The sequence below is a fragment of the Onychomys torridus genome, chromosome 10 (genome assembly GCF_903995425.1).
Source record: "Onychomys torridus chromosome 10, mOncTor1.1, whole genome shotgun sequence".
Taxonomy (NCBI): domain Eukaryota; kingdom Metazoa; phylum Chordata; class Mammalia; order Rodentia; family Cricetidae; genus Onychomys; species Onychomys torridus.
Genome location: NC_050452.1, coordinates 84,939,962 through 84,959,367, shown reverse-complemented (window position 1 = coordinate 84,959,367; position 19,406 = coordinate 84,939,962). Strand labels below are relative to the sequence as shown.

Here is a 19,406-nt window from a genome sequence, read left to right as displayed (position 1 = left end):
GTATCGAGAATGAGAGAGCTTTGGAGCATCACCTCCTTCTAGGGTACAAAGATAGAAAAGGACAGTTTTCGAGGAAAAATGGAAACAAAAAGCCTGAGTCACTCAAGTCCAAAAGCCTTTGTAGAAAGACATTTCCTTCGGATTTAAAAACAAAAACCTCTGTCTTCATCAAGTCTGAATTTCTTTGAACATCAGACATAATTTTATAAATCACGTGGTGTGAGTGTGACTCTCCGCTCCAGTTTAACTTCTGGTTTACCTCTGTAGAGAGCCTGTGTTTATGAGTTAAGTAGCTTCATTGCTACTTTGTAACAAAGAGAATGCTAAAAATACATCCCTGGCCCAGCCAAAGGAACTTATAGATAAATTATAACCATTTGTCAAATCACCAGTGGTGATATTCTGCAGAACTATAACACCAAAAAGCATGACCTTGGCACGAATGCCCTCCTACTTGCTATGTTCCCCACACACACATACAAAAGGATGCCAAGACCAGCTAAAGGACTCTGATTTTTGTTTTGTTTTTACTTTAAGTGAGAATTCAATTTTACCATTCAAACAAACACTGCCTATCTGCAGGCTTGAACAGTAATTAAATATTCAGATTCTAGATGCTGGGAGATGTTAGTTCAAGTCCCAGCTCCACCATTTTACAGCAGCCTGTGCATGTTATGGTAAACCATTAGCCCTCACTCCCTCACCTGGAAGAACGGTGATTTTAATGACCTGGTGGGCATATGGGGAGAGGGAATGGATACTGTGTGCCAAGAACAAAGCCTTCCTCCTGCCATCATCATCAATACTGTGAGCTAGAAATAATCTTGGTAACATAGTCATACAAAAATATATACACACACACACACACACATACATACATACATACATACCCATGTAGATAAACACACAAACATTTATTGATCACCAGCCATGTGGCAGGTATCTCTCTCACAGTGGGACCACTTCAGCGATACCTTTGCCATCATAGGTTGTACCACACTTAGAAAATTAACATTCCATTAAAAATTGTTCTGTGTGCTGATGAAAATTGTATAAAAATGCTTTTCTCCCCAATGTCTCTCTTTTCCAAATGTAGATGGCCCACAGTGGTGTGAGCATAAGGGTGCTACTTATGTGTTAATCTACCCTCATTTGGCACTTAAGGACAAGGAAGTCACACCCATGCACTAGAAAACCCCTAAGGAAAACCCCTTTCTACTTCTCCCTTACATTTATGGGGGGAAATGGTGATATAAATAGGTTAATTGTTTTCATGGGTCTTGGGCCACGCTTGCCCTTCAAGTGTTATCTTGCCAGATTCATGGAAAATACTTCTAATTGATCCTTCATCAAAAATATAGTCAGCTCCATTGATGTCTGCCCCTGCGTGTGTGTGTGTGTGTGTGTGTGTGTGTGTGTGTGTGTGTGTGTGTGTTGTATATGTATTATGTGTGTATGTGTCTGTGTGTATATGTTGTGTATGTGTGTATTATGTATGTATGTGTATGTGTCTGTATGTGTCTGTATGTATATGTGTTACCTAGCCTAGAACTTTGTTTTGCTTCTATCAGCTCATATTTCTAAGAATGATAGCATGTCAGTATTCTCTTATCTGGTGGACTCTTATCACTTGGCTACTAACTGAATTCCCAGGTCATAAGGGAGCTGTTAGCTTATGTCCTGTACCCACAGGCTACAGCCTTGGCACGCCCAATGTCCCTGTGAGTACAAAGCCACTGGAAAAGGCCACCTCAGCTCCCAAACACAGTGTGCCTTGCAAGCTCTGCTGACAGGGCTCCGTGCCTTTACCTTTCTCCCCAAGTGCTCCTTTCCTCCAAAGGCATCGGTAAACTCATTAGCCATCTGTTTTCACACTTCCGTTCTCCAGTAGCTATGACCTCCAGGCTCATCACAGTGTCTGCCGCCTGGAGAACTGTGTCTTTCAATAACCTGAGCCATCGTGGCATGTGGCTTATAAAATTGACCTGCCTGAACTTCTTAGCGCTCTCCATCTTGACTAGCACCAGTTTCATGTGAGAGGGGGGGTCAGGAGCTCTGCATTCACATCCAGCACCACACGGGCCTTCTTACTGTGGCTGTCAAGCTTGGTTTGAGGGTGAAATGATGAGTGTCGTGTGCCCAAAGAGACCACAGCATGCGAGTAGGCACAAGATCTATGCAGAAGCGTCTCAATCGGTCTATACTGTCTTCCTTTGTAAAATGGGACTATAATAAAACACTTAACTCCAGAGTTGGAGGATTAAATTGGGACACCTGTACATGTTCAGTGGGGAGGCTGAATGCTGTGACATCCATTGTTCTCAAAACTGGGTATGTCATGTGATGCTCAGTGAGATGGTGAGTTCCAATATGAGGCTGGCAGAGTGACTGTGTCCTTGGCATTCCCCCTTGATGGACACAAAGGAGTCATAGGAGAAAGAGAAGAGGGGGGAGGAGAGGCAGATGAGGCGAAGCTCAGCAGTGTAGCTGTGTGTTGTGTGGCAGCCTTCTTGTGATGCTGTTCGTCAGTGAGGTTGCATCTGTGTTAGACATTCATAAGCAGAAACAGTCTCAGGAAGTCTCTACTCCAAAGCTCATTTGCAAATTTAACGGGAAGCAAAAGCCCTCCCCACCTCTTGCAGAACGGTGTCTTTAATTAGTGATGATTGAAGTGTGGTGTAAGTCAGTTCTGTTTCGTGTAAATTGCTCCAATCTGCTCAGCTAGGAGATAATCTCCCCACACAAGAGCCCGCATCTGCAGAAGTGGATGGAGCTATGATTAGGTGTGCTGGCAACCCTTCACAAAAATACATGTGATCTTGAAGTTTAGACTCCACAGGGCTGGGCTCTTCAGATGTCTTTGTTAGAGGTTAACTGTCCTGCTCTGTGTCTCACAGTGGCTACAGATGGTTTCTGCTTGTTCTTGGGTTTAATGACTAGCCCTGGCCAGCTGTGAAGGCCAGGGTCTTTTAGAATTTGTTGTCCACGTGGTAAATACTTTCAGATTAGCTTTTGGAGTTCTGGCTGTCTAGCTTATTTGATTCCCACCTTTGTGACTTCTGGGATCTGCTGAATAAAATTGCCAGTGGGGGTGGGAGCATATTCCAAACCATTTCCAGTCACTCTGATCCTGATTCTGATTTGGTAGGTCTGGATGGGGTCCTTACATCTGCATTTCTAGCTAGCTCACCGAGGATACCAAAGCTGAGGGTCCAAGAACCATAGTTTGAATAATTCTGCTTTATCCTTATGTCCTGACACTTGTAAGAGACACTTTGCTGTGGAGGTCCCCCAAATAGACAACCTCGTCCCTTCATGCCTCTATGACTTTGAACAAACTAGGAGGCATTTGGTTCATCCAGTTTTTTAATTCCCAAGTGTCTGCCTCTAAGTAGAACTACTCTTGGATCTGCCTACCCACCCTCTCCATACCGAGTTCCTGGATGCACCTTCCTGCTGTCTTCCACTTGCTTCCCAGGAAGTAGTGACATGTTCCAGCCTCTTCCACTGGAGCCATAGAAAGCCTCTGCTCCCCACCCCCATCCAAGTTCAATATGAGAGCTTTAGAGTACAACCAACTGCAAGGGATGAGATTTGGTCTTAGAGATTGGCTCACCTGTAAGGGTGCAGGTGTGAGGAAGTGGGAGCCACTTGTGTCTGTTAAGACACACAGAGGGAGACGTTCACTGATCACCACTCCATGCTGGATCTGTTGACAGAGGCAAGGCCTGCAGCCCTCACCTGTGTTGACGGTCTGACAGTGGTATGGCGTCTCACAGAGACACACATATAACTAACACACAGATAACGAACTGGAAAAAATGAAAGACGTAAATGTGAAGGTGATGGGTTATTGAGAGATATGTTTGAAAACAATAGCTCTGAGAACAACAGACTGTGAAAGGAGATTTTGAAAATGTTTGGAAAGGCATCCATCGTTGGGATTTTGGCAGAAAGAGGTAGCACTGATAAGACCCTCAGTTGTGATACTCAGCCACTAACTCACTGTAGTAACTATGGCTGACTAAGCCTGGCTTCCATGGCCTCAATTTTCTTAGCTTTAAAACCATGCCCCAGAGCATTAATGTCCTAACTTGGACAGATTGTTACACAAAGCACTGACCTTGGATGATGCTGTGTGAAGGACTGACGGACACCACTGTCACTGCTGCCTGAAATTTTTCCGTGAATTGAAACATTCGATATGAAAATTTGATTTTATTTTTACTAGGGACCTGGTAGATGCAACACAGATGTGTTGTGTGTTCCTGTCCCCAAGACCTTTGCCCTCTTTCCCACCTCTGTTTTTAATGTGTTTCAGACAGCCACAGGACTCATCTCTCTTCTCCTCAGGTGTCTGCTCAAATGATGCCTTCATGAGAACTTCTCTGGGCACCATTCCGAACATTGATCCCCCACCTCCCGCTGAGAATTCTTCATTCTTTGCTCCCCCCCCTCACTGCAGTTACTACCATCTACCACATAATTATTTGTAATGTATCTATTATGGCCCCATCTCAGAATGTAAGGTCCCTAAGGACAGGTATTTAAGTGTATTTCACTGGTCATGGTGTCCCTAAGTTTCCAAAACAGGGTCCCTAAGACTAAGTTTTCAATGAACAGTTCAATGAAAGGAGCCAAGCAGGGATGTAACAATTAGAAACAGGGAGCCACTGGTGTAAAGGAATAGAGGAGACAGCTTCACCGGACATCTTTGCTAATGGAAGTCAGAGTCTGACCCTTCATTACTAATGGCCAATGACTGCAGCATTTCCCCGAACCAAGTCCTGTCTTAATGTCTGTGTTTCCTTCCTTAGCTCATGATAAGCACTAGTGATTGAAAGCCAAAAGAGAGGACTTGGGGTGTGTTCATCAACACAGGTGGAGACTTTGCTAAGAGCTGGGATGTACCTTTGGAAAAACAGCAGGTGTTTTCTAACATATGTTTTGTTTAAACTCAAAGAAAGGGAAACCCCACACTCATTGTCAAGGACAATAAAGTAATGACAAGAAGATAAAATAAGAAACATGTTCATAGTTTCCGTCTCAGGTCCAGGAGGAGTACAGACGAGAAGGGTAGTGCCATTGGTCGGAGCACTGTGGGTACTGAGCTAACTGCTGTAAAGTCACAACGTGCTCAGGGTCTGGCTGTAATTCTCCCCCTCCTTCCTCTCTTTAAGTCAAGTGGACCCTTTTACCTCCAGCATTCTTTATTGAGATTTTTCCCCCACATTGCCAACTTTGTATAATAATGCCACAAACCTTAAGAACCATCTCTAGTATTAGCCAAGTTAACATCTGCACAATTTCTATGCTACTAGATATAAACTGTCACCTTCAAATATTTACACTATAACCCTAGCATCAAGCTTAACACATTAAGGGAACAGATAGTTACAGATAGGGCATTTAAGAGGAAACAATAACATCACTCATACCAACTGCTCTTCAGATAGAAGTTAGATAAAGAATGTGGTCCTACAGAGTCAAAAGGAGGTTTTATTATTGGGTCTCCCATTAAATAATATTGACAGAGCCATCTAAATCCCTGGAGTCCTGCTTCCCTGATGTAGCAGTAGGAGGATGTTTCCTCCTTTACTTCTTAGTGTCTGCTTGCACATGCCCATCTGGAAAGCTCTCCATGTTTAATCAAAATATGCCATGGCTTAAGAAGTCCTGGCCCAGAAAGAAAGGTTTAAATGCTCACTAACTCTTCTCCTTTTATCACATATCCACAGCTGTGCTTCATTTCCTCTGTCCAAAACATCATCAGATCTACCCAAGGCCAGCTTGAACCCCAGCATATCCAACTCTTGGTCCAGACCCTGAATGCATCCGTTCAGAGCAAACCCTGTGGGTTCATTGCATGTCTCATTTTTCTCTCTTTATTCCCCCATTCTGATTTCTCCATGTCCCTTGCATGTCTTCCCCACTCAGCAGCACTCATTGTTCAAATGGAAAGGGAAGAAAAATGAAAGGCAAGACTGGCCCTTTTCCTCATCTCCTCCTGTTTGTACAGTAGACACCTCCTTCGATACAGCAAGCTCAGGGGCAGCATTGACCCAAGAGCCCAAATTAACCACAGCCTGCAAAACCTGGTGGCCAGAGGAGTCTCAGTCCTTCGACCTCACTTTCCAGAGTAATATTTTAGAACATTCCAATGACAATAATATCAGAAACTGGATTTATTACTTTGCCTGGAGCAGGGCTTCAGCACTTCCGTGCTCTGTTTCACTGTTTACAGATTTAGCTTGGGCTTGTATGAGTTTCATTATAATAAAAGTTACAAAGCAGCGTTGGCCAATATTTATTGTGTGCCAAGCCTTTAAAATGCATTACCTCAGTGAATCCTTCTAACAACTTGAATGCATTTTTTTCAACTCTCCATTTTATAAGTGAAGGAACAAAGGGGCCAAAACCTACTCAGGCCATACATCTATTGACCAAATGGACAGTTTATGAGAATAAAATGATATCAAAGAGATTCAAGTGCCACAAGAAGTTAAATTACCTTCAAGGGGAAACAGGGGCTCCCCATTAATGAAGGTGTGAGGTTATTAGGAACATGTTTTCCAAACTCACAGTGGTAAAGTCATGCTGAAATAGAGGGTGGATTCTGGTATTCTATCTTCTCGTGGGGTTTTATCTTCTCATGGGGCAGCTCCATTTCTCAGTCATCCTACTAGTGGCCGGTTGGAACAGGAGGTTTTTATGTAAGTGGAAGGTTGGCCATGGCCAGCTCATGATCTTCACCAACCAAACTGACCTCTGCTCTTCCTGTATATTGAAATGGCAGTAGTGTGTCTAGATTGTTACTTGTGTTCTCTCTCTTTCTCACACCCACACGACTGTGGGATGGTAGTGTCAAGAGATTAGTTTGTGGTGCATTTTCAAGTTTCCAGGAAAAGATATCGGGTCCACTGAGTCAGCTTGCAGGAGCAGTACTGCAACTCTGAATGAGTACAGCAAGGGCCTGGCTCTGGCAAAATGTCATCTCTTTGCCAACCCCTGGCTGATGTCAGTAAGCTGCAGGAGAGAAGAGCAATTGTTTTAGGAGCTGACGGAAGTGGAGCAAATGTCTTTTGTGTCCCTTGGGTTGTGTTTCTCTTTTGCTTATTATTCCCCTTTGGCTGAGAGAAGACTGTACGGACCGGGCATGGTTTTCAGCACTGTATTTAGCATCCATGATTTCCAGTCCAATCTCAGCCCCCTGGATCTAAATTCAGCTCTTGTCCCTCACTTTGCAGAGTCCAACTGTCACACTAGCCCAGCAAAGAGTGCAGTCTGCACAGGCTCTGATGAAGCATTGGCATTTTGGGAGGGTCTGACACATGAAAGAATCCATATGCTAGCAAGACCCTCAGAGGCACCAAGGGCTTGCCCATGCTGTTCTTTAATCCCGTCACTCATTTCAGTCTCTAAATGGCCATGCCATTCCCAGGGAAGTGCCCATCTTTGTGAACAGATTCACTTTTGTGAGAACTCAAGCTATGTCTTTTTCGGTTCCTATGTCTTCCATAGACAATTATGGATGACTTCCTGTGTGCTGAATATTCTAGAAGCTAGAAATAGAACCATGACTAAACATAACAGGCAAATTATGTCTACCTTCATGAAACATATAGTCTAGTTGAAGAAGAGAAGTAATGATAAAACAATTACAGGAGTCATGTAGTATTTTGGAAGATATTTGAGCTAGGAAACAGTAAGTGCAAAGTCCCTGAGGCAACGGAGCTGAGAATGGGAGACAGAAAAAAAATAAAGTGGTACATGTGAGCTAAGAGCAATTAATTTTCTCAGAAAAGTAGAAGGTCCAGAGCCTTTGTGACTTTGGGAACCACTCTAAAGACTTTTGGCTTACACACTTACATAAGCAACCATTCAGTGGTCTTCAATAAAGTGATAGCAATTTGATCTCAGTTTCTTACAGAAATCATAATGTGTTACAGCCTCCTAGGATGCCCAGCACAGCTTTGTTAGGCCATGTTGCCATTGCACTAAAGGGTAATCAGACTCAGGGACCTGAACTCTGATAACTCCATTTTTAGAATGAGGTGGGGATTTGACACATAGCTCAGCTGGAAGGTTTGGGGTATATCAGTTACACTTCCTGGACGCTATTTTCCTCATCAGAGAAAGACTTCTTTCTCCCAGTCTTGACTTTGAGGATCTACTAAAAACTGAATATAGACATGCTTTATAAATGACAATAAAACACCAAGAGCTGTGGTGGCAGCAATAGTGTCTGTTGTTATGTAGATATTATGTTAGGGAAAATTTGCCCCAGGACGTACATCAAGACGCCAGGCCCCAAGCTTCCCTTCCCTCCCTTTCTTACTAGGCAGCTGTGGAAATGGAGCCCCTGCTCCCTTCTCCTAAAAGACTCAGCAGATCTCAGCTGACCACAAGTAGGGGTTTTCCCCAGGCCGGCTCCTAGGCAGATGTTGATAACTGGGGCCAACATCGTCCAGGGTTACCTCGCTGGACTGTGTCATGCCTTTCCCACCGACCTGTGAGCCTCCTTCCTGGGTTCAGGCTACAGGGCATTAACTGGTCCTCAGCCGGCACAGCTACAAGTAACCTCTCCTTCTTCTTCCCACACAGGCATTCCTCCTACGGAAGGCTGCTGGATGACCATGACTACGGGTCCTGGGGGAACTACAACAACCCGCTCTATGATGACTCCTAACCAAGGGAGGCGGCTGGGGGACAAGAAATAGCTGCCCTTTATTTACAAGTGCTTATCCAGTAGAATTAATAACAAGTACCTGATGCTCATTGAACGACAATCGCAAGCCCTGTTCTGTTGGTATGGTTGTTGTTTTGTTTGTTTTGTTTTTTCCTCCCTCTCCTCTGGCTGCTACTACCGCATCCCCCTTCTGGTACAGAAGAACAGTTTTGTAAAGGCCAGTGGAGGCCGATTTGCAGCTGACATGGCCATCGCTGCACTGAGCAGGCCAGACACTGTGAGGTAGAGGCTGCAGCCCCCACCACAGGACCCGTTTGGGAAAGACTTGAGGAAAAGGGCTCAGGTTGCCTTGTTGGGGATTTAATTTTAGGGGAACTTTTGGTTTGGGTTATTTCTTAAACTTCTCTAGAGGCAATTACATGAAGTATCTATCAGTGGGGAGAAAAGGAATGTGTCCCTGGAGGCTACCACCCTGTGTGGAGGAAGCAAGGGATTCCTGATTTCTTTTTAATCCCTGGCTGTTCGCCTGGCTGTATCTGACAGGGTGCCTACTTGGTCCTACAAGCAGGGAGACGTCTCTTGGCTGCCTAATTAAGGAAAGATGAAAGAGGGCTGTGCCCAGTGGGAGAACAACAGGAAAGAGCAAAGTAATCATCCCAAGCAGGCTCTCCCATTCTCCCCATCCAGGCCACTGGATGGCAACGGGAAGCCCCGCCCACTGGCTTTCAGAAAAGTTCCAAGGAGAAGCTGGGAGATGAGCTTGAAGAACAGAAAGGGAGAGGCATGTGGAGTATCAGTGGTGAGGAGAGAAGGGTGAGAGAAGAAAGGAAGGACAAAAGCTCACGTGGAGCCTCTTGAAGCAAGCCAGAGCCAGCTCTCCACAGTAGTGGGAGATGCCTAAATCTTGGAGGAGTCCACAGAGCAATGGCTCACTGCCTTACTGTCTATATTGGGTAATGGCTCTGTGCTATTTTTAAAAAAATGTTAAAAGAGGCAGTTAATCTTCCATAGGAAGGAGACACCAAGAATTCCTGTTCATTCTCCCCAACACCTCCCTCACTTATCTCCCTTTTAATACAAGAACACCTCTGGGTCTCCAGTCTCAAAATCCTGTACAACAAATTTTGAGGAACATTCACTTTTCTTGACCGGCAGCCATTTATTTCACTTATTACCCATCAGGAAGTGATTTTTGTCTTCTTCTCCTAGGGGCATTTGAAAATGTCTAGTGGCAATTTTTGACTGCTTCTGCTTATCTGGGAGCACCCCTAAGGGGTAGAGACCCTGGAGCCTGCTAAACCCACTACTTTCCCCAAGACAACCAGCCACCACAGAGAGCCTCCTAGTCGGAAACATCAAAGGCTGACATTGAGACTGAGATTTATTGTGATGTCCTTGTGATGTAGAAAGACATACATCAGTAAAACCCTTTCATTTTAGCAAAGTGAAACAACATTTTTTTTTCTCCAAAGTGTTTAGTTTGTTGACTGATAGGTTGATTCCTGGCATGTGCAGTTGCCTTATATTGGTTTGTATCTCTAGAGAGCTTTATTACAGGGCTACACCGCTGTCCTTCTGCAACATCTGATATTGGCACCCAGCGTCTTACTGATTTCATGTAATAGGAAGCATACATCTTAAAATATGTTACATTTGTCCTATGATGTCACAGAGGGGAAACGATCAGCTAACTCCTTGGACAGACCCTGCCCCATGACTTTGCTGAAGAAAACACTCTATAATGCTATCCTGAACCCCTCTGGTGTGTAGACCACAAGTAGGGGTTTTCCCCACAACCTGCCATCCAGACTCTAAGGGAAATTCTTCCTAAATCTCAGAGGTGCCCAAAGGAAAGCACAATCATCAAAGGTAGTCTGTAAGCAGAGTGAGTAACAAGGAGTGGGTTTGCAGAAATTAAGATATTCCTGAATGAACCACCAGACACACACACACACACACACACACACACACACACACACACACACACAAATGGACTTCCTCATAAAAACTGCAAGGGTATGCCCTCTGGCCATGCTTGACCTAAACAACTATCCCTTGTTACTACCCTGACCCCTTCATGGGTCTCTAGTTAGTCAAAAGACAAGCCAATACAAATAGGGCATTCTACTTCTCATTTTCCTCCACCAGCCAAAAACATTTTTGACATATGACACAAAGCTCTCCATGAAACACTTTAGGAAAATGTACTTCAGATATTACTTCTGGGGTCAGTCCTAGGCCAGAGGAACCAGCTTCCTCCCAAGAACCCTCACCTGTTAGAAACCAAAGGCACAGCAAGAATATTTTCACACCAAAAGATGCCATTGTGCATGAACATGTGATTGCTTTTGCTCTGGTTAATTTCCAATTGCTTTCAGCAAAACACAGGGCAGTCATATCCACCAAGGTGACAGCTTCCCCTCAAAACTCAAGAACAACCCTTGCTGTGCTTGTTAGTATAAAATATGTACATATATTTTTCCTCTATTGAATTGGCCAAGAGATTTCAGCATCTTTATTCTACAAATGTTGCTACATACACACACACACACACACACACACACACACACACACACACGCATCCCTCTGAAATACACGCCAATAATTGATGTCCTTTACCTCAGGGATAGTTAGTTCACATCTACACAAGGGAAGTTCTAGTAGATTTAAATAGTCACACCCCACCATGGATAGGACTGGCTATAATGTTTTGGAGAAAAAGTCAGAGCAGAAAGCAAGCTAGGAGCCCCTTCTCACTGGACTGCACATGATCAGAGAATGGTGTGTAACTCCGCTTTCCTTTTCCTGTAGTTCAGATTTCCTGTGGCCCTGGTGGGGACCCCTTGTCCTCCTTACACAGCTGTGTCTTCATTTATAAAGAGGGGGTGATGCTTTCATAGGGGCCTCAGCCCCTCCTACCTCACAGACGTTCTGTGAGGACTTATGAAATTGTGTCTACAGTGTTTTCAGTTTCTGGAGAAAAACTATTTATGGACATTTCAAGTATTATATAGATATATAAGTGATCTCAGTTTCTTATTTGCTATTATATTGGTATGTTGTTTTTACTTATTCTATAAAACGACGGTTAATATCATAGCCACATCAGACGGCTATCAGAGCTCTGAACTTCCCTCCCATGCACCTGACGGATGCAGGGTTAACTGTCCTGGAACCAGAAAGAATGATCTCCCCCTCTGACTGAAAAGATGGCCCAGGACACAGGTCTCACAGACGTGCATCAGGATCCAGGTTAGGATGACACACAATGGATACCTGAGCACTGATGGCCGAAACCTCTGACTTTCACACCCCGGGGTCTCGGAGGAGCAGATTGTGCTCTAATGTAATTTGTTTGCCCTTCATCTTGCTTGCAAGGGTGCATGGTTTGATCCTATGCATCTTGAAAATTTGTGAATGGTCCAGATGCTAATTTGCACGTCGATTCACCTTTGCCTTTAACCTTCTTTTGAGGGCAAATGGATGTACCATTTCAACTTTGATCTCGGAAATGTTAGTTGATATTAGCTCGTTGCCACATTTCTCTCTTGGAGTAAGTTAGCTGACACTGTTGAAAGATGGGAAGGTGTGCAACGTCTTTGATATTTGATGATGTCATATCCACATTTGTTGTAAGACCTATTGCATACCAATTATAATTCTACCAATTAAAGTGGTTAAAAGCTTATGTCTAGCTGTGGTGACTCACATTTTGAGATGTTTTGCTATCCAGGTCACTGGGTTCATTTTTACTGATCATATTAAGTAGCTCCAACTTGTTCTTAATGAAATTGTATCCCCCATCAATAAATAATATTTTTCTGTTGCACAGGAAGGTCACTCTGATCTTGAAACAGAAAGCGTTAGTATTGAACACTCTTTCTGAGCAGTGATTCCACTCTCAAATATTCTGCATGTTTTACCCAGCAGTGGTACAAGTAAACATTTTGATTCAGTGAGTGAGATGGTAAGCATAATCAAGTCACATTAAAGCACATTGGCATTAGCAATACATGTGGTGTTTGCTTCGCTCCATTTCAAAAAATTAAATTCAGCATATTCATCCTTATCTGACAGCTAATTAGCAGGCAATTTCAGCCATCCAAAGGATAATTTCAACCCCAAGAAGCTAACCAAATATTATTTTGATTTTGATTAGCCACAGCGAATCCCATGCATTTTGCTCCATATGGGAAGAGTGAAGCAGCTGCAAACTAGGGGGAAAAATGGTTCTTTCTTCTTTCTTCCCCAGGAGACTTAGCCTAATGAGTCTGGCAGGCTTTGAACTTACTATGGAGCTCAAGCTGCTCTTGAGCTCCAGACGCTTCTACCTCCATCTCAGAAGTGCTGGGATTATATGCATGCACCAACAGGACCACCTAGACATTATTGACTAGATGATGAATGCATACTTAAAATTGGGTTTGATTCATTTCATTGCATGGCTACCAGTAACACCATTAAAGACTTGCTAGGCCATCCTTAAGGAATGGAGACCAAACATGGAGCCAGCCCCTCCTATTGGTTGTTTCTGGTGATGAAATCTGGATATGTGTCCCTCGAAAGCTCTGGTATTAGAGACGTGGTCAGCAGTCTGTGGCACTACTGGTGAAATCTTTGTGAGTTGGGTCCTGTAGAAGGAAGTTAGGTAATTGAGAGCAAATCCTTGAAGGAAGTTTGGGGACCCTAGACTCTCCTCTGCCTTTTGTTTTTCAGCTGCAGGAGGTGAGCAGCTTCCTCTATAAGCTCATAAGAAGCTGGACCATGGATGACATCTAGGAAAAGCCAAAACAAACCTCCTTAGCAGCTATTTCATCCTGACAGACAGTTCTCTTTGAGGCCCACCTTGGGCACAAAAGCAACAGAAGGTTCTAATTTGATGCTTTCTTAGGCTACAAAGACAACTTTCTAGAGGACATAAGTTCAGTTCCCAGCACCTTCAATAGGTAGTTTAAAACTACCCATAATTCCAGCTCCAGGGAACCTCTTCTGGTTTCTTTGGGTACCTGCCCTCATGTCACACACACACACACACACACACACACACACACACACACACACACACACTTTTTAAAAAGATAACAGTTTCAAAAAACTCAGAAAATAAAAAGGTAACCATTTCATAAAATTAATAACCATAAGATATAACAATCTATAAAACATAAAATGCGTAAATAAAACACATAATTTAATTATTTAAATTTTTAAAAAGCTTGCCTGATTGGAAGTGGCAACAAAAAGCTTGAAATACAATAGAAAGCAAAGGCATCATGAGAGCGTGTAGCTAGGGCTGGGGGATGACTCCATCAGCAAAGTACTTACTGTGCAAGGATGAGGACCTGAGTTCAGATCCCCGGCAGCCAAGTAAAAGCCGTGCATGGCAGTGCATGGCTGTAACCCTGGAGCTGGAAGTCAGGGACAGGGGGATCCTGATGACACACTGGCCAGCCAATCTAATAAAAATGGTTCAGAGAAAGATGGCGAGGGATCTTGTCTGGAAAAGTAAGACAGGGAGTGATAGACAAAGATACCTCATAACAACCTCTGGCCTCCTTGTGCATTCAAACACTCGTGAACATGCACATGAGCACATGCTTGTTGAAATACCATGTGTTCACACACAAAGCATGTGTAGCGTTAGCACACCCTAAGTTCTTGGGTTCAAATCCTTCTGTTACAATTTGTCAACCTCAAATCATGATCTTTTCAGGTGTCCGACTCGGAACATTTTACTCACCTACAATTGGATAGTGAATGTTTTGAGCTTTGTCAAAAGGCACTCAATCAAAACTAATAACTGTTGCAAAGCACTGATCCTGTTGAGGGAAAGCTGTAAGAGGGGACATTGCTTCCCTTAAGGACCTCATCCTTAGCCAGTACAGAGCCAGCCACACTCACGCCACAAGGACACTTCGATGCACAAAAACGCCATTCAGTTCCCATCAGCAAGTGCACCCAGTTTCCGTGTGAACCAATACATTGAATATTTAAAATAAAGTGATCATAACTCACTGGGGAACCCCCATGCTGATGGGCCTGTCTGTATTCGAGGTCATGATATGCCCTCCCTACACACAGCAGGGAAACTGAGGCTCTAAGATGGGAGGCTGATTTATCAATACACTAAATCTGTCCTTATACTCAGTAATGAATAAGATGAACTAGCTCTCCCAATAGTTTGAGTCTAGTTGGTGACGGGGTTGGGACTCAAACCAACTCTGTCATCAAAACCCTTTTCACCCAAGAGACCAGTATTCATAAGCCTAACTGTGCCACCTCCTGCTACCACGAGACTTTCCACCCCTTGCTCAGGCGCCCCTCAGCTATTTTGAGCAATCTCAAGAGTGTCTGGCATGCAGCCACCAGCCAGCCAGGTCAGCTCCCAGCACATGTTCACTGCCAGGCACTGTCACCTCTGTGCAAACTCCTACTATCTGCCAAGCCGTGTTCTCTAGGAGGAGACCGCCTGCCCTTCTGTCCTGAGAGGACATCAGCATGGGGCCATGGGCTCTTGGAATTTCAGTGTGAACCTCTCATTACCCTGATAGCCACAGGAATCAGGTTTGAGTCCCCAGCAGAGTGGTGATGTCCTTGTAGTCCCCGTGGCTACTACCCAAGGGTACATCATTATGTCAGCCTGTCTTCCCCTGGAGCAGTGATGATGATATCTTTTTCTCGATTAGCACTTACCACATACTGTTCTGAGTACTCCAGATGGCTTAACATCACTGTGAGGCAGGTATTATTTAAATGGCCATCGTATGGATGAAGATGCTAAGGGCTAAAGATGTGCTTTTTAAAATAAAATTTTTAAAAGTAGCCTGTGGTCACAGGTGGTGGGGCAGGGATGAAATGTTGACCAATGGTCTTCAGAATCCATGCTCTGGACCACTTTCAAACAGAATCTTCATTCTATGCCAGAACTTCCTGATACCTGTACTCTGCCGGTCATCAGCCATTCCTATCCATGTGGGACAACCCTCAGCTAGAGTTGGGTACTGTGGTGGTATTGTGTTCCCCAAAATATTGTACACCCTAATAAACTGATCTGGGCTCAGGGCACAGAACAGCCACTAGATACAGAGGCTAGAAAATGGTGGCACTCACACCTTTTATCCTAGTATTCCAGAGGCAGAAATCCCTCTGGATCTCTGTGAGTTCAAGGCCACATTGGAAATAGCCAGGCATGGTGATACATACCTTTAATCCCAGAAAGTGAGCCTTGAATCCTAGAGAGTGATGGCTGAAAGCAGAAAGATATATAAGACCAAAAACTAGAAGCTTTTAGCTGGTTAAGCCTTTAGGCTTTTGAGCAGCAGTTCAGCTGAGACCCATTCAGATGAGGACACAGAGGCTTCTAGTCTGAGGAAACAGGATCAGCTGAGGAACTGGTGAGGTGAGGAAGCTGTGGCTTGTTCTGCTTCTCTGATCTTCCAACATTCATCCCAATAGCTGGTCTCAGGTTTTATCTTATTAATAAGAACTTTTTAAGATTCCTGCTGCAGGGTACCCAGCACAGAAGCAGGATCCTCCCTATAGTGAGGGTTCTGAGGTGGCCAGCTCTGTGTTTGAATGCCTGCATGGTGACACTTGTTCGTGCTGATGTTTTGGGTCTTTTGAAGGCAGCACCATCCCCCTGGCTGGTCATGGGACAGTCTCTACACTGTGTCTGTCTACATACTGTTCTTCTGCTCAAGGTCACTGTATGTTTCAGCTTCGTTTTCTCCCAGTAACACAACACCTCCGACTAGGTGAGAAATGCTGGAAGTAGGTTCACTTAGACTCACACTCACAGGTAACATGGTCAACGGGCTGCACCTGGTGATAGTCTTTTTATTCAGTCTCACAGTGGTACAAGGATTCATATGGCAGGAGACCAGGTGTGTGTGTGTGTGTGTGTGTGTGTGTGTGTGTGTGTGTGTGTGTATGTGTGTGTGTGTGTGTGTGTGTGTGTGTGTGTGTGTGTATGTGTGTGTGTCTGTGTGTGTCTGTCTGTGTGTGTGTATGTGTGTATGTCTGTCTGTGTGTGTCTATGTGTGTGTGTGTGTCTGTGTGTGTATGTGTGTGTGTGTCTGTGTGTCTGTGTGTCTGTGTTCTGATCTCTTCTTTAAAAGCCAGCAATATTCAGTTGTGAGGGCTTATCTCCTAATAGTGCCACTCCTTATGGGCATATGGGGGCCATTTTAATTCAAACCACCACAGGGCTCCAACTAATGACTTCCTCTAATCTCAGTCACCTCCCACAGGCCCTACCTCAAAACATCATAGGCAGATTGTTTGTTATCTCTGTGCATCATCGTGGATATTAACTCTCATCACCATGGATATTAAGTGGGTTCTGAAGGACAAATCAAGCTAGGTACAATGGTTTGGCTCTCAAATGCCCTGTTCAAGTCTGGCTCCTAAAATAGCACTAGAAGAAAACAGTAGGACCGTTAGGCGGCAGAGCCTAGCTAGAGGCTACTGGGTCATTAGGACGTGCTTTTGAAAGGGGTCATAGGACCTGAGCACCCTCCGCACTCTCTTTTGGTTCCTGGCCATGAGGTGAGCAGTTTTGTTCCACCATGTGTTCCTATCATGATGTGTTGCTTCACCACAAGCCGAAGGGAAGGAGGAGAACCAGTCATGGCTGAAACCTCCACACTGGGAGCAGGAAAACAAGCTCTCTTTATAGGTTAATCTTCTCCTGTGTTTCATCGAAGTGATGGAAAGCTGATTGGTACGGACACAATATGAAGACTCAACCATAGAGTCACCCACTGAATCACCACCATCAGGAGTCTCCAGGCTTCAGGTCCACGAAATCAGTACTGACAAAGTCCCAGAACTCCATCTTGTCTCCCTCTTAGTTCCCCCTTGGCGCGTGGACAGAATTGACTCTGACAAACACTGCTGGGTGGAGTGTTGTGAAGCTCAACCAGTCATAAAGCCAGGCGTGGTCAGGAAGTGCGAGAAACAGAAGTTCAGTGCCAGCCCGGGGCCGGGACAGGCAGCTCTGCTACTGGGGTTATCAGGAAAAGCAAAATCAAGAACACTGCTGTGCAGAGTCCAGGAACTTGGGGTTAAAATGTTAATGCAAAGTTAGGTGTTTCATAAAGAACTTAGAGTCTTATACACTCTTAGAAAAAGCAGGAGGGAGAGAATGGTTAAGGATGCCAAATTCTAAGGTTTCATACTGCAAGAAGGAAGGGCGGGCTCTTGGGAACTCCCTGGGAGCTGCCGCTGAGAGCAATGCTTTCTGAAGGAGAATGGGTCACCCTTTTAAATCTTCCATTTCTTGTCGGAAAGCCTGCCACAGACAGATGTGAGCTAGAGCTGCATAAGAAAAAGGATCCCAAGATCCCTTTTCAAGAGGTGTCCTATCTGGCTACTTTGCATTAGGAAGGAAGTTTTAGAAACGGTAACCATTCCAAGCCAAAGTAATCATGGTTTGTCATGCTTCCTAAGGAGCTAGGCACGACTGTAGGACACTGCATCTGTAGGCAGATACATTCCATTCCTAGTTAACACATAGTCTTCCTCTGGTGCCAAATCACAGCACTTTAACTTACTTTATAGTGGGTAGTAGAAGATGAGGAAGGATGAAGAAAGACCTGGGAGTGTGTGTACACATGTACATACCACAGCACAGAAGACAATACGTAGATACTAATCCTTCCTCTTCCCCCGTCACATAAGCATGTTAGTTTGTACCTTCCTTCCACTAACTGTGACATGCTCCCAGTGTCCTCACAACATCTCATGTGCCAATGACTTTTTGAGGCAGGATGACTCAACCCTTCCATCAAAACATCAATAAAACCTGAGACCTGGAAAGAAGAAAGAGAACTACTGAGCCATATAATGCTTCTGCCACTTGAACATTTTCCAAAGACAAGTGAATTAAGAAAAAACTTAAGAGAGAAATAGGAAAGAGTGGGAAATGGGGGACTGCATGTATGTCCACAATGTGCCAAACCTCCTCCCTCCCTGTTTCCACTGATCTTCCTCCTTTCTTCTCCCATCATTTCAACCCCCCTCATCTTCCTCGCTCAAAAAAGAAAGAAAATGAAGAATGTGTTCAAACCCATTCTGAGCACTTAACCTCCTACACTCAAAGTCACAGACCATTCTACATGCCATATATCCACCAACTCCTGGCAGCTCCCCCATCTCCATTTGTGGGTCTCTGAGAACTATGCATGCCTCAGAAAGACTAGGGATGGCATAAGAATAAAGATAGAAAAGACATAGACACACAAACACAAAATCTGGGTCAAGTGGACTGTGTGCACTCTGCCAGAGTGACACCAATACACAACCACTGTTGGTTTTATGGTTTTGTTTTGGGTTTTTTGTTTTGGTTTGTTTTTTTTTGGTTTTTCAAAAGAGAATTTCTCTGTTTAGTCCTTCCTGTCCTAGAACTCACAGACCAGGCTGACCTTGAACTCAGAGATCCTCCTGACTCTGCCTCCCAAGTGCTGGGATTAAAGGTGTGTGCCACCATTGCCTGATCACAACCATATTATCAACCTCACCATATTTAAGGATAGTAGAGGAGTAGGAGCTAGCTAGTCTAGGTAAGGAGGTTCCTGTCCATGGGAGAGCATTTTGAGGTGTAAACCTCCAGGAGGAAGAAGCTGCAGTTGCTAGTCTTTACACACACTGCCGTCACTCACACTAAAACCAGAGGAAGACTTGCCAATTTGCCATGGGCCTGAGGCATTGGTCCTTGATA

General features: G+C 44.3%; 1 protein-coding gene across 1 annotated transcript in view; it reads left to right on the top strand.

The window, feature by feature from the left end:
* Parm1 (prostate androgen-regulated mucin-like protein 1) overlaps positions 1 to 12,377 on the top strand; it is a 102,825-nt gene extending 90,448 nt beyond the window's left edge. Inside the window, exon 4 of the mRNA XM_036200657.1 lies at positions 8,605 to 12,377. Within this exon, the coding sequence (XP_036056550.1) occupies positions 8,605 to 8,689 (85 nt within the window). The 3' untranslated portion in view covers positions 8,690 to 12,377. The remainder of the gene's footprint in view (positions 1 to 8,604) is intronic.
* The last annotated feature ends 7,029 nt before the right edge of the window (positions 12,378 to 19,406 follow it).